This window comes from Schistocerca americana, chromosome 1, assembly GCF_021461395.2.
Source record: "Schistocerca americana isolate TAMUIC-IGC-003095 chromosome 1, iqSchAmer2.1, whole genome shotgun sequence".
Classification (NCBI taxonomy): Eukaryota; Metazoa; Arthropoda; class Insecta; order Orthoptera; family Acrididae; genus Schistocerca; species Schistocerca americana.
Window position 1 is genome coordinate 637197538 of NC_060119.1, and position 27721 is coordinate 637225258.

A 27721-nucleotide genomic window follows, 5' to 3' on the forward strand; every position below is an offset into this window, starting at 1 on the left:
TGCTGTGACTAAACACCCACACTATTTTGGATGCTTATCCAATTCCAAACATCACATAAACTTTGTATAATCTGGGTCAGTATTGGTTCTTTACAGCTATGGATCTCAGGAGCAGATACCAACAATTGGAGTTGGTACCTGAAGATAGGCCGAAATTAGCGTTTAAAGCTGGTTCTTCAAACTTTATTAATAGACTTTCTCGGGACAGTTCACATCTGTCTTCTGTAGTCCGCCGTTTCAGTTCCTTCAGTATCTCTGTGACCCTCACCAATGGATGAAACGAACCTGTGACCATTCATGCTACCCTTCTCTGTATATGTTCAATACCCCCTGTTAGTCCTGTCTGGAACAGGTCACACACACTTGAGCAATACTCTAGGATCGGTTGCACGAGTGATTTGTAAGTCTTTTATAGACTGATTGCACTTTACCAGTATTCTACAAATAAACCGAAGTCTACTATATGCTTTATCCACAACTGAACTTATGTGATCATTCCATTTCATATCTTTACAGAGTTTTGCACCCAGGTATTTGTTTGGGTTGGTGATTCCAACAGTGAGTCATTGATATTGTAGTCATAGGATACTATTTTTTTTCATTTTGTGAAGTGCAAAACTTTACATTTCTGAACATTTAGAATAAGTTGCCAATCTCTGTACTACTTTGATATCAAGATCTGACTGAATATTTATGCAGCTACTTTCATATAGTATTTCATTATAGATAACTGCATCATCTGCAAAAAGCCTGATTTTACTATTAATACTGTCTGCAAGGTCATTAATATACAACATTAACAGCAAGGGTCCGAACACTCTTTGCTGAGGCACACTCGAAGTTACTTCTACATCTGCCAATGACTCCCCATCCAAGATAACATGCTGTGTCCTCCCTACCAAAAAGTTCTCAGTCCAGTCACAAATTTCACTTTTCACTTGATGCACCATATGATCATACTTCTGACAATAAGTGTAGGTGTGGTACTGAGTTAAATGCTTTTTGGAAATCAAGAAACACTACATCTACCTGGTTGCCTTGATACAAAGTATGTCATGTGAGCAAAGTGTGAGTTGGTTTCGCAGGATCTATGCTTATGAAAGCTATGCTGGTTACCATTCAGATCATTCTGTTCATGATATCTCATTATGTTTTAGCTCCGATTATGTTCTAAAATTCTACAACAAATCGATGTCAAGGGTATTGGAAGGTAGTTTTGTGGATCACTTCTACTACCCTTCTTGTTGAGGGGTGTGACCTGTGCCTTTTTCCAAGAACTGGGCACAGTTTTTTGTTTGAGGGATCAAAAACCTATGCCCAGTTCTTGAAAAAGGCACAGATCCCACCCATCTACAAGAAGGGTAGTAGAAGTTTACATCTCATCAGGACTTTATCATTACAAACACATGCTATGTGGACTAAAGAATGTACCGGCAACTTTTGAGCAGTTGTTGGATGGGGTACTGAGAGGATTAAAGCCAAAAACTTGTTTGGTCTATCTCGATGACATAATTTTCTATTCCGAAGCTTTACCATTGTGTGTAAGATGGTTGGAGGATGTCTCTAGCAGACTACAATTGGCATGTCTGACATGAAGTGTGGACAAGTGCCATTTTGTGCAAATTCAGGTAAACTATCTAGGGCATGTGATTTCCGAGTGTGGTGTACAGACTGATCCTTGTCTCACAGATACAGTTCAAAATTGACCAGGAATGCCAGGAGGCATTTGAAAAATTGAAAGAAATATTAATTTCAGTTACAGTATTTGTTTTTCCAGATTTCGAGAAAGAGTTTATCCTTTCAAGTGGTGCTTCAAATGAAGCAACCAGTTGTGTTTTGGGAGAGACGGTAGATAGTCAGGAACACCAGTAGCTTACACTTCAAGGCAGTTAAACAAGGCGGAGCACAACTATGGAGAAAAAGATGTTGGCAGTCATATATGGTATTACGTATTTTCAGTGTTATCCGTACGGTAAGAAGTTACGGCCATGACAGACCATGCCTCTTTGAAATGGTTGTTTGGTTTGAAAGATCCGTCTAGTAGATTACCTTGGTGGGCACTTAAGCTTAGTAAATTCAAGTAGGAAATCTGTAAGCCAGAGAGATCACAAACAAATGCAGATTCGTTAAGCTGCGGGGTATCGATGTTAAGTATGCTAGGGAAGAGCGTTGAAGAGTGGCAGCGGGCACAGGCAAGGAATAAGGATTTCCAGGCATTTAAATCGTAGCCATATTTCGTTACGCATGAGGGTTTGTTGTGCAGAATAACGAGCTGTAGACCAAATTTGGTGGTTCCAGAGGGTTTTCGGAAGGCAGTTTCGCAGCAAGTTCACAACCATATGTTGTCAGGTCGTAGTGGGCGACATGCAGCAGACAGATACGCAGCATAGCAGTTTTGGTGGAGGAACAGGAAGTGTGACATGGAGCAGTATGTTAAGAACTGTGTTCCACGTGTGCGTGGCCGACATTATGCACCAGAAAATCCATTTTTCATGTTAGGGTTAGATGAACTTGGCCATTTAATAAAACACCTGCAGGAAATAGGTACATTCTCATGATCATCCATCATTTTTCTCAATTTTTGGCTATAGTACTGATGCTGCATCATTAGGCTAGTGTTATAGTGCAGGCATTAGTAAACAACTAGATATTAAAGTTTGGGGGACCAGAGATCATAATTACGGCCCAGTGTACAAATTTTGTCTCGGATTTAATGAAACTACTATGCCACTTGTTGTGTATACAGAAGTTATGGACAAATCTGTTTCATCCACAGACCAGTGGGAAAATGGAACAAGTGCACAAGAGAATTGCAAAGATGTTCAGCTATTACATAGGTTCCAGGCACGACGATTGGGACACCTATTTACCTTATGTACAGTGTGCTCATAATTCAAAGATTCATACAGCAACAGGCTTGTTGCTATTCGAGGTGGTGTACAGCAGGAAAATGCCATCTCCCTTTGATGTTTTGGTTCCTAAATTAGTACTGGATGGTGAGACAGTGAGGAAGTTTCTCAGAACAATTAGGAAATGTGCAAAAGGCAAACATGAAGGTCCTAGAATGCCAGGAACAACCGAACAGACACATGGGCAAATTGCCACAATACCGTGTGGAGCAACGGGTAATGGTCCCTAGTCTCTATATATCAAAGGGTAAAAAAAAAGAAATTTTTAACGGAATGCCAGGAACCATACCAGATCATGGAAATGACTTCACCAGTCAACTATAAAGATACAGGTCGCAACAAAATATCTGTTATACGAGTCATTCACATAAAACCATTTAAAGGAATGGTAGAGGTGATACCAGAGTAACTGGTGACCAACTTGGAGATGAAAGTTATTAAGGATAATATGAAGGAACCTGGAATTGGTGAGCAACGTAAGGTGCATTGGGTGCCGTTTAGGTTAATGTTGCAAGGTTGCGTAAGTAAGTTGTTTAATTGTAATTTTCTTTTCTTTTTCCTTTTTCTCTCTTTTTTTAGTGTGTGTCAGGGAATATATATTTTTGTTGCCATAGGGATATTCCCCCCCCCCCCCCCCCCCCCCTCCCCCGGAGTTGTTACTTTTTCATGTCATTATTACTTTTTCTTTATGGATTGTGTGTACGAGGTAAGTTTGTGATTTGTCCGGGTGGCAAGTATGGACTGATATGCAGACATGTGAAGTGAATTAGTTTCTGAGGAAAATAAATGGATTGACATGTGGGAAGAGGCTTCTACCGGCCCAAACATACTTCCAGAGCACAGGTACACATTGGTTAAACTCTGTAGTCACTCCGAAAACTGTATGGTTTAATTCCTAAGAAGAAGGCATTCCATTAGGGTTGAAAAACCTCAAGCTTCAGGGAAGCAATGAGTTTTAAGTTCTTAATTGGTGTATATGGATAATCAGGAGTATGTGGTAGTAGTAAAGTGTGAGTGTAAGTCCTGTACAATAAATTCAGGAGATTGCCCTCAGTATGTAAATTATTAGAGTTAAGGTAGTTGAGTGGTAGCACGATGTTACAGATTCGGGATGAATCTTCTCAGAAAGGAGGAGGTATGCTGTGCCACTAATAAGTACCGGCATGGATTTGGGAAATTCTTGTAAATTTTGCACGTCTATGGCTGGAAGGTAGTAGCTAAGGGGCTGATTGGCACATCGAATGGCATGCATAGGCAATATTGATATTTAGCAAATGAATCTGTGAGGCAGGTTTACGACACCACTCGCAGGCAAGAAGGCACAGCCTGATGGGCACTATATACAGGTGTCAAGTAATCAGGGCAGCACAGCCCACTGATGTGCTGTGAAGACCCCATACATTGCAGTTACAATAGCACGTGGTTACCTGTGTATGGGGGCTGAATCGGGATGAGGAAAGCTGACATTGTAATTATTTAAGAGCCTCCACCTGTCAGAGGATAGGGGAAAGGCACATAAATGAGCCCAGAGGCTCAAATCAGGCAGCCATGTAGCCATTCTGTCTGTGTCTAGAACCAGAGAGAATGACAATTGTTTAAGTTACAGGCCAACCACGATGACCTTGGAGTTGCACCAGCATGAGGAGCGAGAGAGCTGCTGGCCTCCGCTCTCTGGGCGACACTGTCTGGTGAACTACAAGCTGCCATCAGCAGAGACGGGACTGTGACATGAACTCGCGGCCTCCCAGGTGCAGAACTGCCTGTGGCCACTGACTGAGCTGCCCTGGGTGGATGACTGGAGCTACTAAGGCTCACTACAACAATGGCAGATAGCTGTTTCCCTTCAGCACTCTACACTAGGTCCATGAGTTGGACTTGAGGGAGCAGTCATCTATGTTGCGGGCTATCAGTGTTGCGAACACGCGTGGCCGCCACTTAGCTGTGGCGTGAGTAAGAATCGTGCACCTTGAAGGATGAATGACTGAATGCCAACAGTGCAGATTCTGGCATTGGTATTGGCACTGATCCATGTACCCATGTATGCGTGCTGCATGGCATCTTCACTGAGATCAGCAAAAAGCTGATTGCGTACCTCCAATGCAATAAAGTTAATGACTCACTTGTTGGTGTTTCTCTGCAAGCTTCAGCGTGAGCCACCCCCCTTCCCAAAACAATACCTCTTGGTCATTCTGACATATTACAACCCCAGAGCTCAAAGAGGGGTAGGGGGGTTGTAACAACGCTGTAGAGTCTGCTCCAAGTGTAACATGCTGTTAATATGTATTCGACCGTGTCAATTTCATTGTGTCTGCTATCAGTAGCTGGAATACTTTCCACAGCTTGAGGTGTATCAAATACATTATACTGGCCTCAGCGCTCTCAACATCTGAAGAGGCCCAGGTGCTTAAACTGACTCTGTCTGCAATAGAAGTAGGTCCCTTACGTGTTCATGGGTTCAGATAATGCAACATACTTCAAACAATGCATTACAGCAGATTATAATTTTAGGCTTGAATATGATCGGTCCCTTTCCATCAGACATATTCACATCCACCTTGCCAAATATACACAAACTGTGGGTGTCTTGTAAGTGGCTCCACTCAGTGAAGCACCTCTACAATTGCCTGCAGTTCCTTAATGGAAGAGATTTGAGCAGTCTATCAGTAACATAATTAGTGGCGAGAGAAGTACAGTATTCTTCTGACCATTCTTTAACACACTGTCAATTGACTACACAGCGTTGAACTGCTTTGCAATACGCTGTCAATGATAGACAGTTGCAAGATGCTACATACGCCAATCCATTCCCTTTCCCACCGACACTACTTAGGTCACTGACAACATTACACTTAAGAATGAAAAAATTATGAGCTGTTGTTTATAGGAACATATTTTACATAAATGTTCACTTAACAACTGCAAATAAGTACTCTTTTAATAAATTGAAAATGATATAAATTTATCACAAATGCTCTCCCTCAATAGCGGTACAGGCTGCGGACAGAATGAAATGTAGCACCAGGGTTCAACACCAGGGCCTCCCACCTGGAGACACCCAATCAGCCTCCCTCAGTAGAGGACGGAGTGGCCCAGTAGTCCTAAATGATCCAGTCCCTCCCTCACTCCCTCCCTTGAAAAAAATTAAGCAGTTGGGCTTAAATTACACTAAAGACATACAGTAATTCCATCAAAGCTGTTATTTAAAAATGATCTTAACATTTCTCACATGACCTGTGTACATTATTTCCTTAATTGTGATAAATGTGTTTCTTTATTTACAGGTTGTTGTTTAGGCAGCACGTGTTTGTAGTAGCACAGGTGAAACTTTTTGAAAGCCATCACAATGCAGTCACTGTAACTTCCAAATGTAACCATTTATTGTCACTAATGCACATCTTACAAGAAGTACCGCGTCAAGCATTACTGGCTGACTTACCAAAGGTAATTTTTAAATCAGAAAACCTCTCTCTCTCTCTCTCTCTCTCTCTCTCTCTCTCTCTCTCTCTCTCTCTCTCTACCTCTACCTCTCTCTACACTTCTACCTCTACCTCTCTATCTATCTATCTCTATCTCTGATGACTGAGTTTTTAAAGCACAGTAAACTGTGGCTTTCCCGCTATGCACTCTGGAAGAACCAATATTTTTCCCATGCTGTGAATAATCAGGGTACTCCAGAAGTATTCTTAAGATTTCCAAGCCAGATTGTGTAATAGAGAGACATATGGAGTTTTGAAGACACTGGAATGATGTCTGGTGTGTGTGTGTGTGTGTGTGTGTGTGTGTGTGTGTGTGTGTGTGTGTGAAACCTGTTGGTACCATTACCTAACCAAGCAAAATGTTAAGTATATTGAAAATTGTGGTTTCATCTCACAATCATAAATGGAAGCAGATCACTCTGAACAAGGCTCATATTTTGGCTGGAGGGCTGAACACTAGCATTATTTGGTATTTTCAAAGTAGTCTGCCAATTTTGGATGAAACATTGCCAGTAAACAGTATGAAAGTGGTCTTCTTATTTTCTTCTACTTCAGGGTTTTCGTCTTCCATGGCACTCTTGGGGTTCCTGCTTTGTAGGACTGTCCGAATCTGTTGGCTGGTGTACCCATTTTCACAGAAGACAGACTTCAGGTGTTGCGGCTCTGCCTTCAGACTTTGTTCATCTGAAATAGTGTACGTCCTGTGTATAAACGCGTTCAGCAAGCTATTCTTATGCGAGGGATGGTGGGCAGCCAGAGATGTGTAGGATATAAATCTGTATGAGTTTGCATGCGGTAAACGCTGTGGGCCAGTGAGCCATCAGGCCTGCGCCCAACTAGAACATCAAGGGACAGAAGTTTGCCACCTTTTTTCTGTTTCCACTGTAAATTTGATGTTTCTAAGAACTCCCATACTTTTTCGGGACCGTGTGGCCAAATGACAAACATATCATTGACATAATGGAAAAAACAGACACACTTTAGTTTGCAGTTTCCAGTGCTCTCTCTTCGAAATGCTCCATAAACATATTTGCTACAACTGGCAAGAGAGGGTTGCCCATTGCTACAACATTAGTCTGCTCTTAAAACTGTCCATTGAAAACAAAGTAAGTTGGTATTAGGACATGTCTGAAAAGCTGTGTCAGCTCTGAGCAAAACACCTCGATGATTAATTCTATGGAGTCTTCTAAGAGAACTCGGGTGAACAGTGAGACAACATCAAACCTCGCCATGAATCAGACTTCTGCAGCCTCAGCTTCTTCAGCTGACCTATGAAATCTCCCAAGATCCGTATGTGGTGTGTAAACTTACTGACATAAGGGCTCAGTATGCCAGCCAGGTGCGTTTTGCCAGAGGGTATGTTGGTGCCCCCAATGTACACTCTGGCGAAGCACCTGACGGGGTCACATCAATTGTCGCATGCTAAATTATTTAATATCTCGAGTTCTTCCTTATATTATTATCTGAAATAAAACAATGGAAAGTCCAGGATGGAATAATAATTTCTTTGTAAAATGTATAGTAAGACACCTCATTTGTTATCCTTAAGGAGTAAGAGAGAAATCACTTTGGAAGAAATTTTGCCCTGTAAAATCAGAAAGAAGTACGCCATAATCCCCTACATGAATGGTGTGTCAGACAAAATAGCATATGCCTTCTGCATGACTAAGGTTTATAGTACTTTACATAATCACAGTAAGATGAATTCATGTCTTTTGCATAATATACATAATGTGTCTGAGTACTATCCCTATGAGTTGTACCAATGTGTACAAAATTTTATAGCTTTAGAGATGATACTGGATATGTTTATTTGTATTAATGTGTAACTGGCATCTGTGTGCTAAGGTTGTTTAACACATTCAAAACAACCAGGTGTTTCACAAATAATGGCTGACCTTTAGAAGTGTCTTATCAGTGTCTCGTACATCAAATGCTTCATCTCCCCTCATGAAAAGAAATCCATAGGAGAGAGGTAAGGAGAATGTGGTAGTTACAGTATTGCCACATCCCTCCAAGTACGGTAATTAGGGAAAACATTATTTAAATATTCTCTGACATCAAGAGCTAAATGTGATGGAGCCCTGTCGTGCTGGAACCGTAGTGGTTGCCTGACTGCTAGTGGAACATTCTGTATTATTTCTTGTAGTGCTTCATGGAGAAATATATGGTAATTTCCTCCACTGAGCATGTTAGGCAGATGATACAGCCCAATTAGAAAGTTTGAACAATACCAGCCCACATGTTTATGGTAAATCTCCATTGATGTTGGAACACACGAGTTGCCATAGGATTTTCCAACTCCTAGGCATGGCTATTGTGGCTGTTAAATATTCCTACCCTTGTGAAGGCAGCCTCATTAGTAAGCAAAACACCTATTTGGAAGTCAGGAATGTTTACAGCTGGGTATTGGTACCACTTGCAGAATTCCAAGAACTGGGGAAAGTCATCACCTGATAGGTCTCATACCTACTGATATGTGAATGGATAGGTACATACACATCTCTTGAAAGACTTTACAAACATTGACATTGGAGAAATTCAGTTCCATAGCTATGGACTGTGTGCTGAGGTTGTCCTCAGTTTGCTGCACCACAGTTTCCTGAAACTGAACAGTTTGCGGAATTTGAGCTCTATCTGTTTCCATTCAGTTTCTTCTTAGGGATATTGTTTCAGGAAGAGGATCATCAACTCACTGAAATGTGAAATGACTGTGTAACCTTCTCCTTGGAAATGATTCATCATACAGATACCTTGCTGCTCAGCTGTTGCATCATCCCTCTCCATAAATGAGATGCCTATCAGCCAACTTGGTTAGAGCATAATCAGTCATCAGGGTAATGCGAACATCAAGAGGAACTTTCATGTAAACATTACATAACAATAATAATGTAATTGTTTATCCATGAGTGTGGACACTACTAGCAGTGATGATAACTTATCCTTCCTAGCAGTGATGATAACTTACCCTTCCTAGCAGTGATATGTAATTTTGTTGCAAATCAGAGTTTAATGTCAACATGTAGCAATTAAAACAATTGTGAACATTGGCCTAAGGGAAGTCGAGCATCAAACCCTTCAAGGACCCATAGCAGGTAAATGGTGCATCTGTGATACCTGTGTCAAATGATGAAATAGTTCCTGTTTATTTCCTCTAACAACTCTACAAATTTATATACATATATATAAAAAACAGAGATGCTGTGACTTACCAGACGGGAAAGTGCTGGTAGATAGACACAATAAAAAACACACAAACACGCACACAAATTTCTGCCTCGACTGACATCTCTGACAACCTCTTTGCATTTACATATGTCTGCCTGTGTCTGTATGTGTGCAGATGGATATGTGTGCGTGTGCCAGTGTATACCTGTCCTTTTTTTCCCCCTAAGGTAAGTCTTTCCGCTTCCAGGATTGGAATGACTCCTTACCCTCTCTCTTAAAACCCACATTCTTTCGTCTTTCCCTCTCCTTCCCCCTTCCTGATGAAGCAACATAGGGTTGCGAAAGTCTGAAATTTGTGTGTGTATTTGTGTGTTTTTTATTGTGTCTATCTACCAGCACTTTCCCGTTTGGTAAGTCACAGCATCTTTGTTTTTTATATACATTTTCCCTCTATTATATTCATATCATTAATTTATATACACAGTTTTTTTAGACTCTGAATGGGATCAGATCTACATCTACATGGCTACTCTGCAATTTTGGGTTCGTAGAACTACTTTCAGACTAAAGTGCGCGTCATTTATGTTGGCGGCCGAGTTTAGGTTCGTTCTGCGCATCTGACGTCAAAAAATACAGTCAGCCAATGAACAGAGAACGACGTTGCCAGATCTCGACTGCAGAGCAGAGCACGGACGAGTGTCTTCAGTTTTAGAAACGTTCAGTCATAAACAAAGTAATAGAACAAAAGCAATGTCTTGATAGCAGACTTTGTTTTTTGAAAGTTTGGAAAAACTATTCTTTATACCAATTGCTTCATTTTCTATTAATTAATTAAACCAAACAAGCAATAAGACTCTTAATTCAGGCGACAGCAAGGAAAGGTGTTTGTATCAATTTCACGAACCGCTTTTTCATAATAAAGAACAACGGTAATTGTTTATTTTCTATTGTACTTCGACGAAGTGCGAGTAATTCATAGGCATACCAACAATGTTTGTCAGAATTTTGCGTGACATGTTAGAGCCCTTATGGAGAAACATTGTAGGATGAGCTGCACTAGCGTAACGGTTAAGGCATTGGGTTTGTAAGCGAAAGGTAAAGCGTTCAAACCTTGTGCGATGCTAAAAATTTTCTTCATTTAAAAACATTATCAAAGTGTCTTACTTCATGAATTTTATTCGTTTGAATGCATTTTTTTGAAATTTCTAGTGCTTTGTCTCTTCATTAACCCTTTCGCTGCTGCAGTCACGTGCTCCCCGCATTCCGCGCTGTGTGCGATTTTGTCATCACTGCACTGCTCGCCTGTGCAGACACATGGTGTTCCCACTGCTTTGACACACTTATCATTCGATTTCACAAAAACTATTTGGCCCAAAAATTAGATTTTTACACATCTTCTTGACTGATACCTTCCCCCCATAAATGACTTAATTTTGTTTCGATGTTCAACCCAGTTATTGTGCAGCATTAAATGTAGTAAGCCATTGCACGAAATTTTGAAGAGTTTGCAGAGGTAAAAGTCCATAGCGTATACTTTCCGTATGGTCGATTTTAGTTGCCACAATGTTGGGAATGAAATGTGGACAAGGTACCTAAATTTCATATAAAATTTACTGTATAACAATATCTCATTTAATTTAAGTACCACATAGGTGTCGTATGTAATATTGAGAAATATTCCGTCTTTCGCAACTGTAATAAAAGTTTTATTTACACCGGGCGCGTTTGGCTTTATTTTAAAGCACTTCAATCAGTCAAAGGAAGTGGGGGGAAGGTATCAGTCAAGAAGATGTGTAAAAATCTAATTTTTGGGCCAAATAGTTTATGTGGAATCGAATGATGAGTGTGTCAAAACAGTCGGAAACACCATGTGTCAGCACAGGCGAGCAGTGCAGTGACAAAATCGCGCACAGCGCGGAATGCGGGGAGCACGTCTCTGTAGCAGCGAAAAGGTTAATGTGGCCGTGGTGGCTTTACCTCATAAACTGCGCGCTCCCCCCTAAACGTAAGCTTGCGAACTATACTACACTATGGCGCGTGCGTCGTGTGCAACTGGTAACGCAGCAATCTCTCGCGTCTGGGTGGGCATGCGCGAGCCGCCAAGATAAAAGAATTCAACTATATTTCTCAACCGTTCCACTCCCAAATGGCACATGGGAAAAATTTACACACAAATGCAGTTGTTGTGAATCATGTTGTGTTGGCCAGTGAGAACAGTGTGTGAATGTTTTTATGCTGGCCACATAGGACAGAGATGTAACATAAGATATAGGGAACATGTTAATTTGAGTGAAAATAACTTGTCTTCTTTCAATTTGCACCTCTGCAACAAGGATTATGTTGTTAGTAGTATAAAGGATGTCAGTACCATCCTTCATAATTTGGGAAGTGTAGGTTCATGAATGTATTAAAGGAATTTGAAATTTGAAATTGGAAAGTGTAGGTGCATGAATGTATTAAAGGAATTTGAAATATACAGACACTCTCAGAGACAGCCACACAATATATTGAAAGACCAAACTTAAAGTAACATTAGAAGGTTTATTGACAACTTTAAAGAAATTGTCAGTAAGGTTTACTACTGATATTGTGCTGAGGACTATTGTATTCCTTCCTATTAAACTCCTTGGAAGGAAGAGAGTGGGAGTGGTGGGGTGGGGGTGGGGGAGGGGGGGGTGGGGGATAATCATAGAGTTCCCCTCTCTACGTTATATTTCAGTTGACTTTATTAGATGATTTTAACTTACTTATACATATAACGAGACAGCTACTATGGTACATATTTTTCTTCTGGGAATGTGATGATTGTACAATTTTTTTGTTTTATGTATAATAAAAATACATTATTATGTATTTTATATTTATGACTGTTATGATCATCCTGAGGACAATGTTGTACAGTTCATTCTTTCCATCACTTTGGAGTTCTTGTTTTTTATAGAAGTCACAGAACAAAGCAGTAACACCTGTTCAGGTGTAATACGTATGAATCCACATATGTCTAAGTAAACCACCAATTGTTTTAATTCTAATGTGTTATTTTTCATAAAAAGTCTAGTGTAGTTTGCTCTTTTTGCAAATGTGTTGTGTCATCCAGACATAATAATATGTTCATTCTGGCACCTTTTAAAATCTTATCCCACAGATCGAACAGTTTTTTTTTTTTTTCCTTTTTTTTTCCCCCCTGGGACCTGGAAGTCTTAAGTTATGTGTGACAAAAGCTGTGAAGTTTTTGCAAAGATGATATTTCCTTGTAATGTTAATAATATTGCAGAAATTTCTATCCTGTAACACACACAATGGAAACTCCTGCTTGAAATATCAAAAACATAAGGAAAAGTATAGACTGCCACCCACCATAAAGATGGAACATTGAGTTTCAGGCAGACGCAATGAAAAAACTATTATGATTTAGCTTTCAGCCAAAGCCTTCTTCAGAAAAGAAAACACTTACACATGCATTCACACGAGCAAGTATACCTTGCACACAAGACCACCATCTCTGCAGCTCAGATCAGACTGCAGCTGTTATGTTGAATGAAATCAGCAATCTGGAGGGAAGGGGAAGAGAGAGCAGGATCAGGTGGGTGAAAAAGAAGAGTGATGTCTGGTGGAGTGTGCAGGAACTAGATGGAGGCTTCAACACTACTAATCACAGCGTCAGGAGGCTGTGGGACAGGGAGGGGGATGGGGGAATAGAAAAGGAGAGGATCAGGGAAGGGGAAAGACTGGTGAGTGCATTGCCAGAGGATGGCCCTCAGTGAGGTTGAGGGGATGTGAATAGGAGGAGGTGATAGAACAGAAGAGGTGGAAACTGTTGAGTGCAGTATGTGGGAACTATAGGTTGAGACAGCGATAATTTCAGAAGTGGAGAATGTATTGTAAGGATAACTCCCACCTGCACATTCCAGAAAAGGTTGTGAAAGGGAAGATCCAGCCTTTGAAATCAAGCCTATTGTGTTCAGTTGCATGATGTACCACAGGTTTGTCTACTTTACTGTTAGTCACAGTTTGGTGGTGGCCATTCGTCCTGGTGGACATCTCATTGGTAGTCATACCAATATAAAAAGCTGTGTAATTATTGCAGCTCAGCTGGTGTAGGACATGGTTGGTTTCATAGGTGGCTCATCCTCAGACGGGGTAGGATAATCGGAATAGGAAGTGCTGGGTGGGTGCTTTGGGCAGGTCTTGCACCTGGATCTTCCACAAGGACATGATGCCTGTGGCAAGGGATTGGGATTGGGAGTGGCATAGGATGTTTTAAGGTTAGGTGGGAGATGGAACACCACTTTAGGAGGGGTGGGAAGGATCTTAATTATGACGATCCTCATCTCAGGACATGATGATAGGTAATCAAAGCCCTGACAAAGGCTTATCTTATTCCATCATAAACAGGGCGACTTGTGTAACCAGCCATGTCAAACACCAGCTGTGCTGCAATCATTGCACAGGTTTTTGTATTGGTATGACCAGCTGTCCGCCAGGATGAACAACCACTGCCAAACTGTGGCTAAGAGCAAAGTAGACCATCCTATGGCACAACAAGCAGCTGAACACGGTATGCTTGATTTCAATGGCTGCTTCATAACCTGGGCCTTCTGGATCCTCCCCTCCACCACCAGATTTTCTGAACTGCACAGATGGGAGTGATCCTTACAACATGTTCTCCATGTCCAAAATTGTCCTGGCCTCAGCCTACAGTAACCTGTTGTCTCCACATCCTTCACCCAACAGTTTCCACCCTCTTTCAATGCACCCACCAATCTTTTCCCTTCCGTGCTCCTTCGCCCCCCCACAACTTCCTGACACTGGGACTGACAATCTTCATGCCTCCATCCAGTCCCTGTAGGCTCCACTAGAGAGACCTCTGACCTCTTCCGCCCCCCCCCCCCCCCAACTGGTACTTCGCTATCCCTCCATCCCCAAGCCCTCCCCTTGGTCACCAGATTGCTGCTTTTGTTCATCAAGTTTGAATGAGGCGTGCTTGCTTGTGTGTAAATGACAACAGCCTTTTCATTGTGCTTGACTGTCAACTTAACAGTGAGTAGCGCAGTCTCTCCTTTCCTTATGTTGACGATGTAAAGTAACACATTTATCTGTACTATCAATGAAATATTTACTGTCTTCATTTTATTTATTTTGCTTTGGGCAGGTACCTCAGTCATGTTCCACTCGGCATTGTGTCCCTCTTTGTGTAATTTGCACACCGCTGACTATCTTAACTGTTGCTTGTCAACATTTGCTTACACCTTTCATTGCCTTCTCCATTGGCACTGTCACCCTTTCTCATTCTCATTGTCAATAAAATTAAAGACATTAACAGCAAGTCATCATGGCTTCACACAAAGGTATTTTCTGCAATCATTTTTTATGATCTCTTTCCTTGCTCACATTGAGGTAATAACACAAGTTATTTTGAATTTATACATTACTGTATGTTGTCATGTGTCCAGTTTACTTCCTGCTATGGCTGGGTTACCACTTCATCTTGTTGGATAATAATATGTTATAATGTAGTATATTTTTCAGTAATGACTGCAAATTTGCTTTCCTAACTTTGTGTAGGCTGATTGTTTTGATACATTCTCTTGTGGGAAACACAATTTTCTTTCATTATTGCCAATGACATAGGTATTGTAGTACCTCTAGGTAGTTCATGACAGAATATCCCTTTTCCTGTTGTGCAAGTGTAAATGTTACTTAGAGTAACATGTAGTAGAGTAGAGAAAATGACAGAATCATTCTTTACAGTTGTGATAAGCTTTATCTCTGTTTGTGCCTACTAGATACTTCAGATTGTGTGACTATTAGTGAATTCTAAGAAAACACTCTAAATTCATTCTCATATTTCTTCTTCAAGGATCTGCACAAATACATGCCATATTTCATAGAACAGATTTTATATATATATATTTTTCAAAAATGCAGATATTAAATATAATTTTAAATCCATCTTATGAATTTAGGTTATGATAAGACATTTCTTAACTTATCGAATGAAAAATTTACTTTCAACTTTACAGGTAATTCCATTACTTGTGGAATCTCTCAGTCAGCAGAATTTGACACTGTTGCTCTCCGCCTTGGGAACCCTTTGTACTTTGCTTGAAGAAAGAGAGAAGGATATTATTGACTATTTGAACACATTTGTTACTAAATTCTTACTGTTAAGTCAGTTTGAACAATCGATGGTAAGTACAGTTTTAAGTTAACTAGTTTGTTAAATTATTCTGTTTATGGCATCTAAAATGGTTGCTTTCTGTTGAGCAGAGAGTTCGTATTATGGCGTTGCAGTGTCTTTATCACCTCTGCTTCTACCCAACGGAATCCCTATTGCCATACAGAAATCAGGTTAGTATTTTCATCAGACGTGTTTAAGCAATGGTAACATTTTACTTGGCAATGAGGACTTATAAACTACATGAAATTAATTTTTGATTGCTGCCTTCACCTGAGCTTTATTCATTCTGTACTATTTACTCTGACATTTGTTCAAAAATTCTCAGTCAGATCTGCTTCTAGCTTCCTTTCCCTGAATCTCAAATTTCCACTGGTAATGACTATTTGGAAGTTATTGACATTACAACACATTTACTCATATTTAATGAGGCTGTAAAGTTACTGTCTCATTGCTACAGTGGAACCCAAATGTTATGTTACTGCTGTAACAGAAGGCTAAGGTAACACACAAGGGGATAACCTGCCTATGACACATGTTATTTCCTGTGGGAATATCAGAAACTAATTTTGATTGGTTGCCTGACAATATTTCACAGTATGGGAGTATGGATGTTCTCTTAGGAATAACACAATTACTGGGAATGCCCGAATTGCCTGATGGTTCCATACCACAACCACTAGACATGTTGCTAGTCAGTATGAATGTAATTTGAGTATTGGCAGAGTGAGTGGGGGGGGGGGGGGGGGGGGGGGGGGTTTGCACAAAATATCATGGAATAGAAACTGATTAATAATTGCTGATAGAATAATTAAAAAAATTGGAAAGAAAGATTTAAAGAGATTGGAAGATACATGTATCCTGGGTGACCTTTAACTGGTACTAAAATCAGCAGACCTTCAATGTCAATACGCTTTAGATCAACATTCATTATTTAAAGTGATGTACTTCTTCTCAATAGTTCCATTGTGCATAGAGCTGTTTGTGAAAATGCTGTTACTGGGTCACTTCTCTGCTGCTCACGCAAATTTCTCATCTGCTTCAATCCTCTTGATGCAGAAATGCAGAATTCTTGGTGTGGGCACAGGCATCATGTGTGTGTGTGTATACCTAAAAACAAAGATGATGTGACTTACCAAACGAAAGCGCTGGCACGTCGATAGACACACAAACAAACACAAACATACACACAAAATTCAAGCTTTCGCAACAAACTGTTGCCTCATCAGGAAAGAGGGAAGGAGAGGGAAAGACGAAAGGATGTGGGTTTTAAGGGAGAGGGTAAGGAGTCATTCCAATCCCGGGAGCGGAAAGACTTACCTTAGGAGGAAAAAAGAGATATATATATATGTATATATATATATATATATATATATATATATATATATATATATATATATATATATAATGGAAGGAAACATTCCACGTGGGAAAAATTATATATAAAAAACAAAGATGAGGTGACTTACCGAACAAAAGCGCTGGCAGGTCAATAGACACACAAACAAACACAAACATACACACAAAATTCAAGCTTTCGCAACAAACTGTTGCCTCATCAGGAAAGAGGGAAGGAGAGGGGAAGACGAAAGGAAGTGGGTTTTAAGGGAGAGGATAAGGAGTCATTCCAATCCCGGGAGCGGAAAGACTTACCTTAGGGGGAAAAAAGGACAGGTATACACTCGCACACACGCACATATCCATCCACACATACAGACACAAGCAGACATATGTCTGCTTGTGTCTGTATGTGTCTGTATGTGTGGATGGATATGTGCGTGTATGCGAGTGTATACCTGTCCTTTTTCCCCCTAAGGTAAGTCTTTCCGCTCCCGGGATTGGAATGACTCCTTATCCTCTCCCTTAAAACCCACTTCCTTTCGTCTTCCCCTCTCCTTCCCTCTTTCCTGATGAGGCAACAGTTTGTTGCGAAAGCTTGAATTTTGTGTGTATGTTTGTGTTTGTTTGTGTGTCTATCGACCTGCCAGCGCTTTTGTTCGGTAAGTCACCTCATCTTTGTTTTTTTTATATATATATATATATATATATATATATATATATATATATATATATATATATATATATATATATATATATATAATGGAAGGAAACATTCCACGTGGGAAAAATTATATATAAAAACAAAGATGAGGTGACTTACCGAACAAAAGCGCTGGCAGGTCGATAGACACACAAACAAACACAAACACACACACAAAATTCAAGCTTTCGCAACAAACTGTTGCCTCATCAGGAAAGAGGGAAGGAGAGGGGAAGACGAAAGGAAGTGGGTTTTAAGGGAGAGGGTAAGGAGTCATTCCAATCCCGGGAGCGGAAAGACTTACCTTAGGGGGAAAAAAGGACAGGTATACACTCGCACACACGCACATATCCATCCACACATACAGACACAAGCAGACATATTTAAATATGTCTGCTTGTGTCTGTATGTGTGGATGGATATGTGCGTGTGTGCGAGTGTATACCTGTCCTTTTTTCCCCCTAAGGTAAGTCTTTCCGCTCCCGGGATTGGAATGACTCCTTACCCTCTCCCTTAAAACCCACTTCCTTTCGTCTTCCCCTCTCCTTCCCTCTTTCCTGATGAGGCAACAGTTTGTTGCGAAAGCTTGAATTTTGTGTGTGTGTTTGTGTTTGTTTGTGTGTCTATCGACCTGCCAGCGCTTTTGTTCGGTAAGTCACCTCATCTTTGTTTTTATATATATATATATATATATATATATATATATATATATATATATATATATATATATATATATATATATATATATATATATATATATATATATATATATATAAAAATAGAGGGAAACATTCCACGTGGGAAAAATTATATATAAAAACAAAGATGAGGTGACTTACTGAACGAAAGCGCTGGCGGGTCGATAGACACACAAACATACACACAAAATTCAAGCTTTCGCAACAAACTGTTGCCTCATCTGGAAAGAGGGAAGGAGAGGGGAAGACGAAAGGAAGTGGGTTTTAAGGGAGAGGGTAAGGAGTCATTCCAATCCCGGGAGCGGAAAGACTTACCTTAGGGGGAAAAAAGGACAGGTATACACTCGCACACACGCACATATCCACCCACACATACAGACACATGCAGACATATTTAAATTGTGATATATATGTGGGGTTCACTTGTATGCAATAGCCCTTGTGACCCTCAGTGAAACCCGCTGGCGGTCTGCATGGTGTTAACATAAACACTTTTCTGTGGACTACTCAGTACAGTCGTAATAGTGTAGCAGGCATATGTGCTAATGCCAGAGAGGTAACATTAGAGGGTCTGCATAAGTGACTTCCATAATGACACATCAAATGTAGGTAGAGAAATCCGTCCAGCATAGTATTCTGCTACAAAACGCCCCTGGGTTTCCAGCTTGATAGTAGGCAGGTCTGTTCAGTTCAAATACTGAATCCACATCCACTATGTAGATTCATCTGCAGAAATGCCTCTCTATGCACACTAGTCAGCTGACCGTTGCTAAAGATGGTCCACTTTCCAGAGTCTGATCCTTCCACAGTGTGATTTTTCTGGGGTACCTTCTGAGGTGGTGTGTGGAGTTAACAGTGGATAACCTCAGACTTGAGTACCAACATACTAATTTTTACTATCAGCTGGATAACCTCTAGGTACAGATCATGTAGAACCAAGGCTTTCTCACCCGGGACAGCATCCTCCACCTACACTGGCTGGGGAAAGTGGTGTCTCTCCTGGGTAACAGGGCACCAGAGAATTGCAGAAAACAAAAGGGTTGACCTAGCAGCCAAGGAGACCTGCCTTGATCGTCAGGTATTTCAGTGTGCCATCCCTCTGTGTATTATGACCGCACTGTTGAACTCCATAGTCTTTCATCTGTAGGAGGATGAGTGGCTCGAAGTAACTGATAATAAGCTCTGTGCCGTAAAGCACACAACTAGGCTGTGTTGTACCTCATTCCAGCGAAGTCAATAGGACGAGGTCCTCCTCACTTGCCTTCGCATAGGCCACAACCCTGTGATGCACGGGCTTTTGCTCCAGCAAGAGACACTCGAGTGTGTGGCACTTGTGGCATACAGATCACTGTGTGCCACATTTTATTAGACTGCGTTTTATTTTCCAACGAGCGGGCCATGGCTGATTTGCCAATGTATCTGCAGCATATTCTAGGTAATAATCAAATGGAATGTGCTTAGAGTTTTAAAGTTTTGTGAAGTGTCCAACATTTTTACCAAAATTTTAGGGAGATAGTTCTCATATGTTCACGGGGTAATTGTTTCATCCTTATTGTACGCAAGTGGTCAGGCAGTGACTTTTTTTTTTTTTTTTTTTTTTGCCGCTCCTTTGTCGTTTTACTTATGTTTTAGTCTCCTGTATAGCATCTTTTATTCTTTCCCATTGTCTTAACTAGTTTTCTCCACATTCGTTACTTTTAATATGAGTAAGGGAACTGATAACCTCGCCGTTGAGCACCTGTATGCACGACACGCACACACACACAGCACACACACACACACACACACACACACACACACACACAAAACCAAGGCTTTCTCAGGTTTTCTCTATGTGATTGATTAATAGTGCACTTCCAGGTGTTCTCTGCCTAGTTGTTGTTTCCATTTTATGCACAATCACCCTAGCCATTATTTTCCACAGGTGCTGTGAGTTTTGCTGTTATGTGTACTCTCTGCCTAGACTCCAGCCAGACTTTCACAGCAGACACAACAGTCTGATGAGATTCCCGGCAGCATGTACACTCAATAACAAAACTCACAGTACTTGAAGAAGATGACTATATTTATCTTCAAAATAGTGTCCATAAAATGGAAACGATGACTTGGCAGAATACCTAAGAGCACACTATTAGAAATTTCTGATTTTGTGGTATTGATTGTTTGCTGCGTGCGTTATGAAATCCATTTTACATCATCAGTTGCCAGTCGGAGTGGCCGAGTGGTTCTATGTGCTTCAGTCTGGAACTGCGCGACCGCTATGATCGCAGGTTCGAATCCTGCCTTGGGCATGGATGTGTGTGATGTCCTTAGGTTAGTTAGGTTTAAGTAGTTCTAGGGGACTGATGGCCTCAGATGTTAAGTCCCATAGTGCTCAGAGCCATTTGAACCATTTTTGAACATCATCAGTTGTTGAAGTCAGTGTGAAATTTCATGTTATGAACTGTGTAACTTCTGTTATAACATGGTACAGTAATAAAAGTGAATGTTTTTAAACAAGAGTCAATGTATCAGTCTGTCTGTGTACATCAGTACGAGGCATTTTAAATACTGTAATGTACATACACTTAATTTACATAGCCACAGTATTTGAGAAGTTCAACAGGGCTGTTTGCCATTGAGAAAATCCTACCTCATTATTCTTATAATTAGCTTCCAATGTCAGAAATCATGATTAGAGCATGTTTACCTTAAAGAATTGACAGTCATAGGTGGGCAAGTCTATGCATGTCAGAGATATTTGAGCCAATATTTTTGTGAAGAAATTGTAAAGAATGAAACAATGGAAAATCCTGGATGAAATGTAACAATATAATGAAAACGATAGTTGCGTCTCACCATATAGCCGAGACGCTCAGTCGCAGAAAGGCACAACAAAAAGACTGACTGAAAGTTAGCTTTCGGCCAATAAGGTCTTTGTCAGAAGTAGATAACACACACACACACACACACACACACACACACACACACACACACACACACATGGCCACAGTCTCGGGCAGGTAGAGCCAGATTGCAAGCAGCAGGACATTATGGAAGAGGTAATTGGGTGGTGGTAAGGAGGAGGCTTGGGCGGGGATGGGGAGGGATAACACGGTAGGGGTCGGGGACAGTAATGTGCTGCTGGGAGCATGCAGGGATGAGGTGGAGAGTGAGGCAGCTAGGTGCAGTCAGGAGGTTAGACAGAGGGTGCGTAGCGGAAAAGGAGAGAAGTAAAAAGACTGGATGCGTTTGTGGAATAGAGAACTTTGTAGTGCTGGATGGGAACAGGGAATGGGCTAGGTGGGTTCCCTTAACCTCCTGGCATCAACTTTCGTTAGTCATTGTCCTGACCCATGTAGCCACTTCCCTGTTTCCGTGACAGCACTACACAGCCCCCTATTACACCAACACACCCAGTGTTTTTACTTCTCTCCTTTTCCGCTATCCCCCCTCCCTCTCCTCTGCCCTCCATCTAACCCCTCAACTGCAACTAGCTGCCCCACTCTCCACCTCGTCCCTGCATGCTCCCAGCAGCACTTTAGCGTACCTGACCCCTACCCTGCTATCCCTTCTCATCCTCGCCCTAGCCTCCTCCTTACCCCCATCCGGTTGCCTCTCTTGTAATGACCTGCTGCTCACAGTCTGGCTCTAATTGCCAGAGACTGTGGTCACGTGTGTGAGTTGCGTTTGCATGAGTGTGTGTATGTTGTCTGCTTTTGACAAAGACCTCATTGGCCGAAAGCTAACTTTCAGACACTCTTTTTGTCGTGCCTTTCTGCAACTCAGCACCTCCACTATATGGTGGGTAGCAACTAACCTTTTGATTAAATAGTAAAGAATGGGGTGACTTTACTAAACAACTGAAATGCATCTTCTCAATTAAATAATGGCACCAGGCTAAACAACAGTTCAAGAAATTCAAAATAAAAGTACAAATCATGAACTTCTAATGCAATTTTTTAAATAGTACTTTTTATCCAATTTTTTCTACTTTTGAACTGCTAGAGCTACTGTTGGTTTTTTAAACATTGTCTTCTGAAATACATAATGTTTTACATTGTTTTTATGTATCACTTCATGCAGCATGTGTTATAGTTAATCCAAAAACCACACACCTGGCTCAATTCTTTATCATATTGATCACTACACTTTAATTGTTTCTAGATGGAGTTGATGATAGCAGCTCAGCAATTACAATTGTCATTCTGCTGAATTTGAGAACAAATGAAAAATTGTCTGTAATACATCAATTTCTTTGATTTCAACTATCTGTCTTCAATTTAATTCGGTTAAAACCTGCTAGTTCAGTCATACTTTGTTCTGCAAAAGCGAAACTAAAATAGAAGCACTTACGTTAAACTATGTGTAACACAGGAAGTTCAGGTGAAATTGTTTCCATACCTTATATATTATATACAGCTTTTTTCCCATGTTCTAACTAATAAATATTAATCCACCATGCTTACAATGCTAATTGCCATTAACAAAGTACAGATTTGTTTTTACTTTTAACATTGAAGTTAGGGATAATGGTGTCAACAGTGTGAGCTTACTTGCCCAACTGAGTACAAACTCAATAATTTTCAAACAACATCTTCAACAATAAAACATTCCATTGCATTATTTCATGGTGAAAGAGACAAGCAACTAAGTGCATTTTTGTAGCTACATAACATTTGAATGTCTATCATGTCTATCGCTTGGTGGCTGTTGCTTTGACACTGTCACAAAGTAACATTTTAGTCTTTGATGTGAAGCATAAAACTATCAAAACACTACTGCAGATTTCTTCATTTGCTTTTCTTCTCTTATACATTCAGATACACTTTTTACTAGAACTCACCTCTGTTAATACATCTTCTCCATAGTAGGTATTACAGCATTAAATTTATTAAATGAATGTGGCATTTTCCACGTAGACTGTTATTTACTTCACCTTTTTCTTCATTTTACTGCTAGTTTTGGTTTTTTTACGCCATTTTTGTGTGTTTAGGTAGAAAAAGGTGTCATACTATAAAAGTGGCAACATATTCTTGTTTCATGCTTCTATTCATTTTGATTTACAAATATAGCTGTTCTCTTAGTTTTAATGGTTAGTTGATGCACCTAAGGCAGAAAATGTGCACCAAATATAAAAGAGTTTTGAATTATGTATCTCATGTTTTACAGGTTGTGAGAGAACTGTGTAAGTGTCTGGATGATAAGAAGAGACTTGTTAGAGCTCAGGCTGTGAGAGCTCGCTCCAGGTGGTTCTTGGTTGGAGCACCAGGTGAACCAAGTAAATCGTGATTGCTGAGTGCATTTCAAGAATGTGATTTTAATCTTTTTAAGGACTTACTTTGTACATGTGAGGAAAACTCAGATTTTTGTTATCTTTTTATTTTATGCTGGAAATAATTGTTAGTATTGGTCTCTTTTTTAGTGACCATTATTTGTTGCTCATATTTGCTGTAAAATTGGTATTTTATTGCCAGTGTTGTATGATAGTAAAAAATATTTTCCAAATTGTTTGCCTATATTTATTTATTAAGTCTTTTGTAGAAAAATGGACAGGAATCAGCAGACTTTACCATTTTCAGTAAACTTTGTTTCTCAGGAATGCAGCTTCAGAAAACTTTGTTTCTCAGGAATGCAGCTTCTCTATTTGCTACTTCATATGAGCATTTTTGCCAATCTTCTATCAGGAGTGGAAAGTTCAGACAACAGGTGTCACTTTTTAAACAAAAGTGATTAGAAAATGGAAGTTTTCACAGTGAATTGAATTCCACTGATGAAATCTTCTGGAATTATGAAGTGGCAGCATCATCTTGAAGCAATGTTTCAGCGAGTTTCCTGCTTGTCATATTCACATGATGATGGTGAATAGAAAACACACAGAAATGTTGCTTATAGATGACAGTGTCACTCGGCTGATAACCTGAGGACATTTCATTAACAACTGCTACAATTTAGTTTTTGTTGTAATTACAGACACAGAGGAGTCTAAAGGTTTTTCTGTGATTTCATGTGATAGAAATACTCTGTGTTGTACATTGGGTACCTTATTATTGTTTTATTATCATATGACATTATAGAATGTAAACATATACATACACAATGTATTTACAGTTTAATGTTTAAATTTGACAACCAGATCGCAGCATTCAGTGTCGCTTCACACTAGTCGTTGAGACCTCCCTTTAAAAGCAATGAGTGGACAGCTCTTCAGTATGTTTTATTGTCTGTTCCTCTGCATCACAATCACATGCAACTGTTTCATAATGGCCCTATTTCCTCAGGATACGACCATATCCCCTATCCCCTGCCCCCTGTTCGGATGCAGTAGTTTCTTAGCCATTCACAACAGGAAAGCTCAAATCCTGCATCCTTGGGTTTGAATTAAGTGGGTGCTATGGGGTAGGTGTTCTTTCCAACAATTTTTCTTCTTTTTGGTGACATCAAAAACATTTGTGATCTGAAGATCGACAGAAGGTGGCTTGCATGGCTTCAGGCATATAGCTTGTAGATTCTGGAAACTGCTATTTAGAACACAGTTGTTAGGGTACTTTGTAGTCTTCAGAATCTGCATTTGTCAGCTTTTTTTTCTGAGATCTGGATGAACCGTTTTGGATAGATTAGGAAACAACTGAATGGGAGTGGATTGGACAGTGTCGATAATGGTCTCCATGACCTTATTCGTAAGTACCTTTATATTAATTGTATGTACACTGCTTTCCCATGCAGATGCACAATACTTTCCAGCTGTGTACACAAATAAAATTGCAGCGTATTCTAGCATATCTATAATTACACCCCAGTTGTTTCCTTCTATTTTGTTGAGTAGGTTTACTCTTGAGCCAAACATCTTTACAGGTTTATCCAGTTCTGCTTATATGACAGTGTCTGATCAAGGGCGACTCACAGATATTTGGGGAAGTAGTTATGGTGAATTTCAGCCCCATCAAGTCGCATGTGTATCGTTATCTCTGCCAATTTATTATGGAGATGAAATGCTCTGACTCTCTGTTTTACTTGTGTTTGGCTAGGCACCATTTGCGAAAGTAATAATTGAATATGGTGTGGTCAATTGAGAGGGTACTCTCATAATGCTCGATATCTTTATTCTGACATGTTAATGCCACATCATATGCATACTGGATTTTGTTTTATGTAATACCGGGCATGTCGCATATGTACAAAGTAATCAGAAAGGGAGGATCCACAGAAACTATAACTGATTTAATTCCTCTCCGAAATTCAAATTCAACTAATGTTGTAGCTGGGTCATGCATACAATTTTATCCAAATAAAGAATAGTCAAGTACGACTGAAGTGGAATTATTCACCATGAAAAATGTTGTAGGGGTTAGCATATGATTGTGTTATCCACAAGAATGTGACTTAGAAACCTGAAGACAATTGTGAATTTTTACCATCAACACCAGCACCCATTTGACATCTAAATCTGCATAAAATCATCCAGTAGACTTAAGACCTTCACTTCTACCTGCCAATGTTCCTCTACATGTTTTTGTACATAGCCTGTCTACCTTCCATTAATACCCTGTAGTGCATATTTATCATAAATCATTAAGTTATGAACATTGACTGTTATTTCCCCCAAAACAAGAATGGATTGTCAAAAAACAGGTGTTGCCAAGAATGAGTGTGAGACAGTTTTCATGTTTCCCAAATAGATTACTGCATGAGTATCTGCATGGACTATAGCATAACTTATTGTCCTCTGTGGTTATTTTTCCCTCAAGAGATGCTCCAGTTCCCATAGAATCAATTAACACAAAATACTGGTGTGCTTGCCATATTTTAATGATCCCACTTGGCAGTTGAGAGACTGAATGGGAGAGTTTGCACAACTCATGCTGTCAGTCAACAACTGTTAAAATCTGTAGTGAGAGATGTGTTCCATATGCTCTCTTGCATCACTTACACAAAGCCAATATATTTAAATATGTCAGTGCTGGATGGAGTTATCCTATAGCTGAAGATGTGTGGATTATAAACATTATTTTTGCCTATAGGGAGAATTTTCAACTAATCATTTTCAATTCTGTTATGCTGAAATGTAATGTGTGTATTACAGTTTTTTATTTCAACATTATTGTAGCCTTGAGTATGACAAACCTGTAACCCCATCATTAATCATGAAGTTAGCCATAACGTGATTTGAAATGAAGATAAATACTGTAGTTATTGTTAGGAAAAAATTAAAATTTGACTGAAAGTCTTCATTAACTTGCATAATTAAACAAAAATGAAATATTGATGATGAGTGTGTAAGCTATAAAATAAAAAAAAGCATATTACCTGTCATAAGCAAGTTGCTTCAGCATGTGTAAAATACATGCAACAAACCAAATCAGAAGTGCTGTTATGGTGCATTTGATGAGGACACAAAAGTGAGCAAATGGAAGAACTGTTTTGTGTATAGCGTGAAATTAGAAAGTGGTGAATACAAGAATGTCTGCATGAAAGTGTTTTTGTGGAATTTTTGACCTGTGTAAAAGAGACACTCCACTGCAAGAGGAGACAGTCCTACAACATCATGTGAAAATGAGTGAGTAAATGATGATCTTGGCAATGAGAAATTATCATGCTCATCTCTCTCTGATATAAGTGAAGTGATGCAGACACACAAAACAAAATTCCTGTAAGCGTGTTGGCATCTGTCATAAGTGGAAAGTCCAGGGTGGAGTGACAACAATATGAAAAAGATAGACTGCTGCTCACCACATTCATGAGGATCTGTGTCTCAGGTAGGCACAATGGAAAAGATTGCTAAACATTTAAGCTTTCAAACAAAGAAGCCCTACTTCCAAAGTAGAAAAAACACACACACACACACACACACACACACACACACACATACACACACACACACACACACACACACGGCCACTGTCTGTGCGCAGTCAGGCCCCACTGCCCGAAGAGTGTGCTTGTGCTCTCTCTCTCTCTCTCTCTCTCTCTCTCTCTCTCTCTCTCTCTCTCTCTCTCCCCCCCCCCCCCTCTCCCCCCCCCCTCCCCCCCCCCTCTCTCTCTCTCTCTCTCTCTCTCTCTCTCTCTCTCTCTCTCCTCCTCCCTCCCTGTGCATGTGAATGTGTTTTCTGTTTTGGAAGAAGCCCTTTTTTTGTTCAAAAGCTTACATTTTTAGCAACTGTTCATTGTGCCTGCCTGCGACTCAATGCCACCTCTATGTGGTGAGTGGCAGTCTATCCTTTGCAAATTGTTAGTCATAAAAGAGTGTATGTAAGTACAGTGACTTCTGTAGC

General features: G+C 40.1%; 1 protein-coding gene across 1 annotated transcript in view; it reads left to right on the forward strand.

The window, feature by feature from the left end:
• LOC124607514 (MMS19 nucleotide excision repair protein homolog) overlaps window positions 1-23957 on the forward strand; it is a 231856-nt gene extending 207899 nt beyond the window's left edge. Inside the window, exons 16-19 of the mRNA XM_047139908.1 lie at window positions 6191-6350; window positions 15577-15744; window positions 15824-15904; window positions 23622-23957. Coding sequence (XP_046995864.1) covers window positions 6191-6350; window positions 15577-15744; window positions 15824-15904; window positions 23622-23741 — 529 coding nt within the window. The 3' untranslated portion in view covers window positions 23742-23957. The remainder of the gene's footprint in view (window positions 1-6190; window positions 6351-15576; window positions 15745-15823; window positions 15905-23621) is intronic.
• Window positions 23958-27721: the final 3764 nt, after the last annotated feature.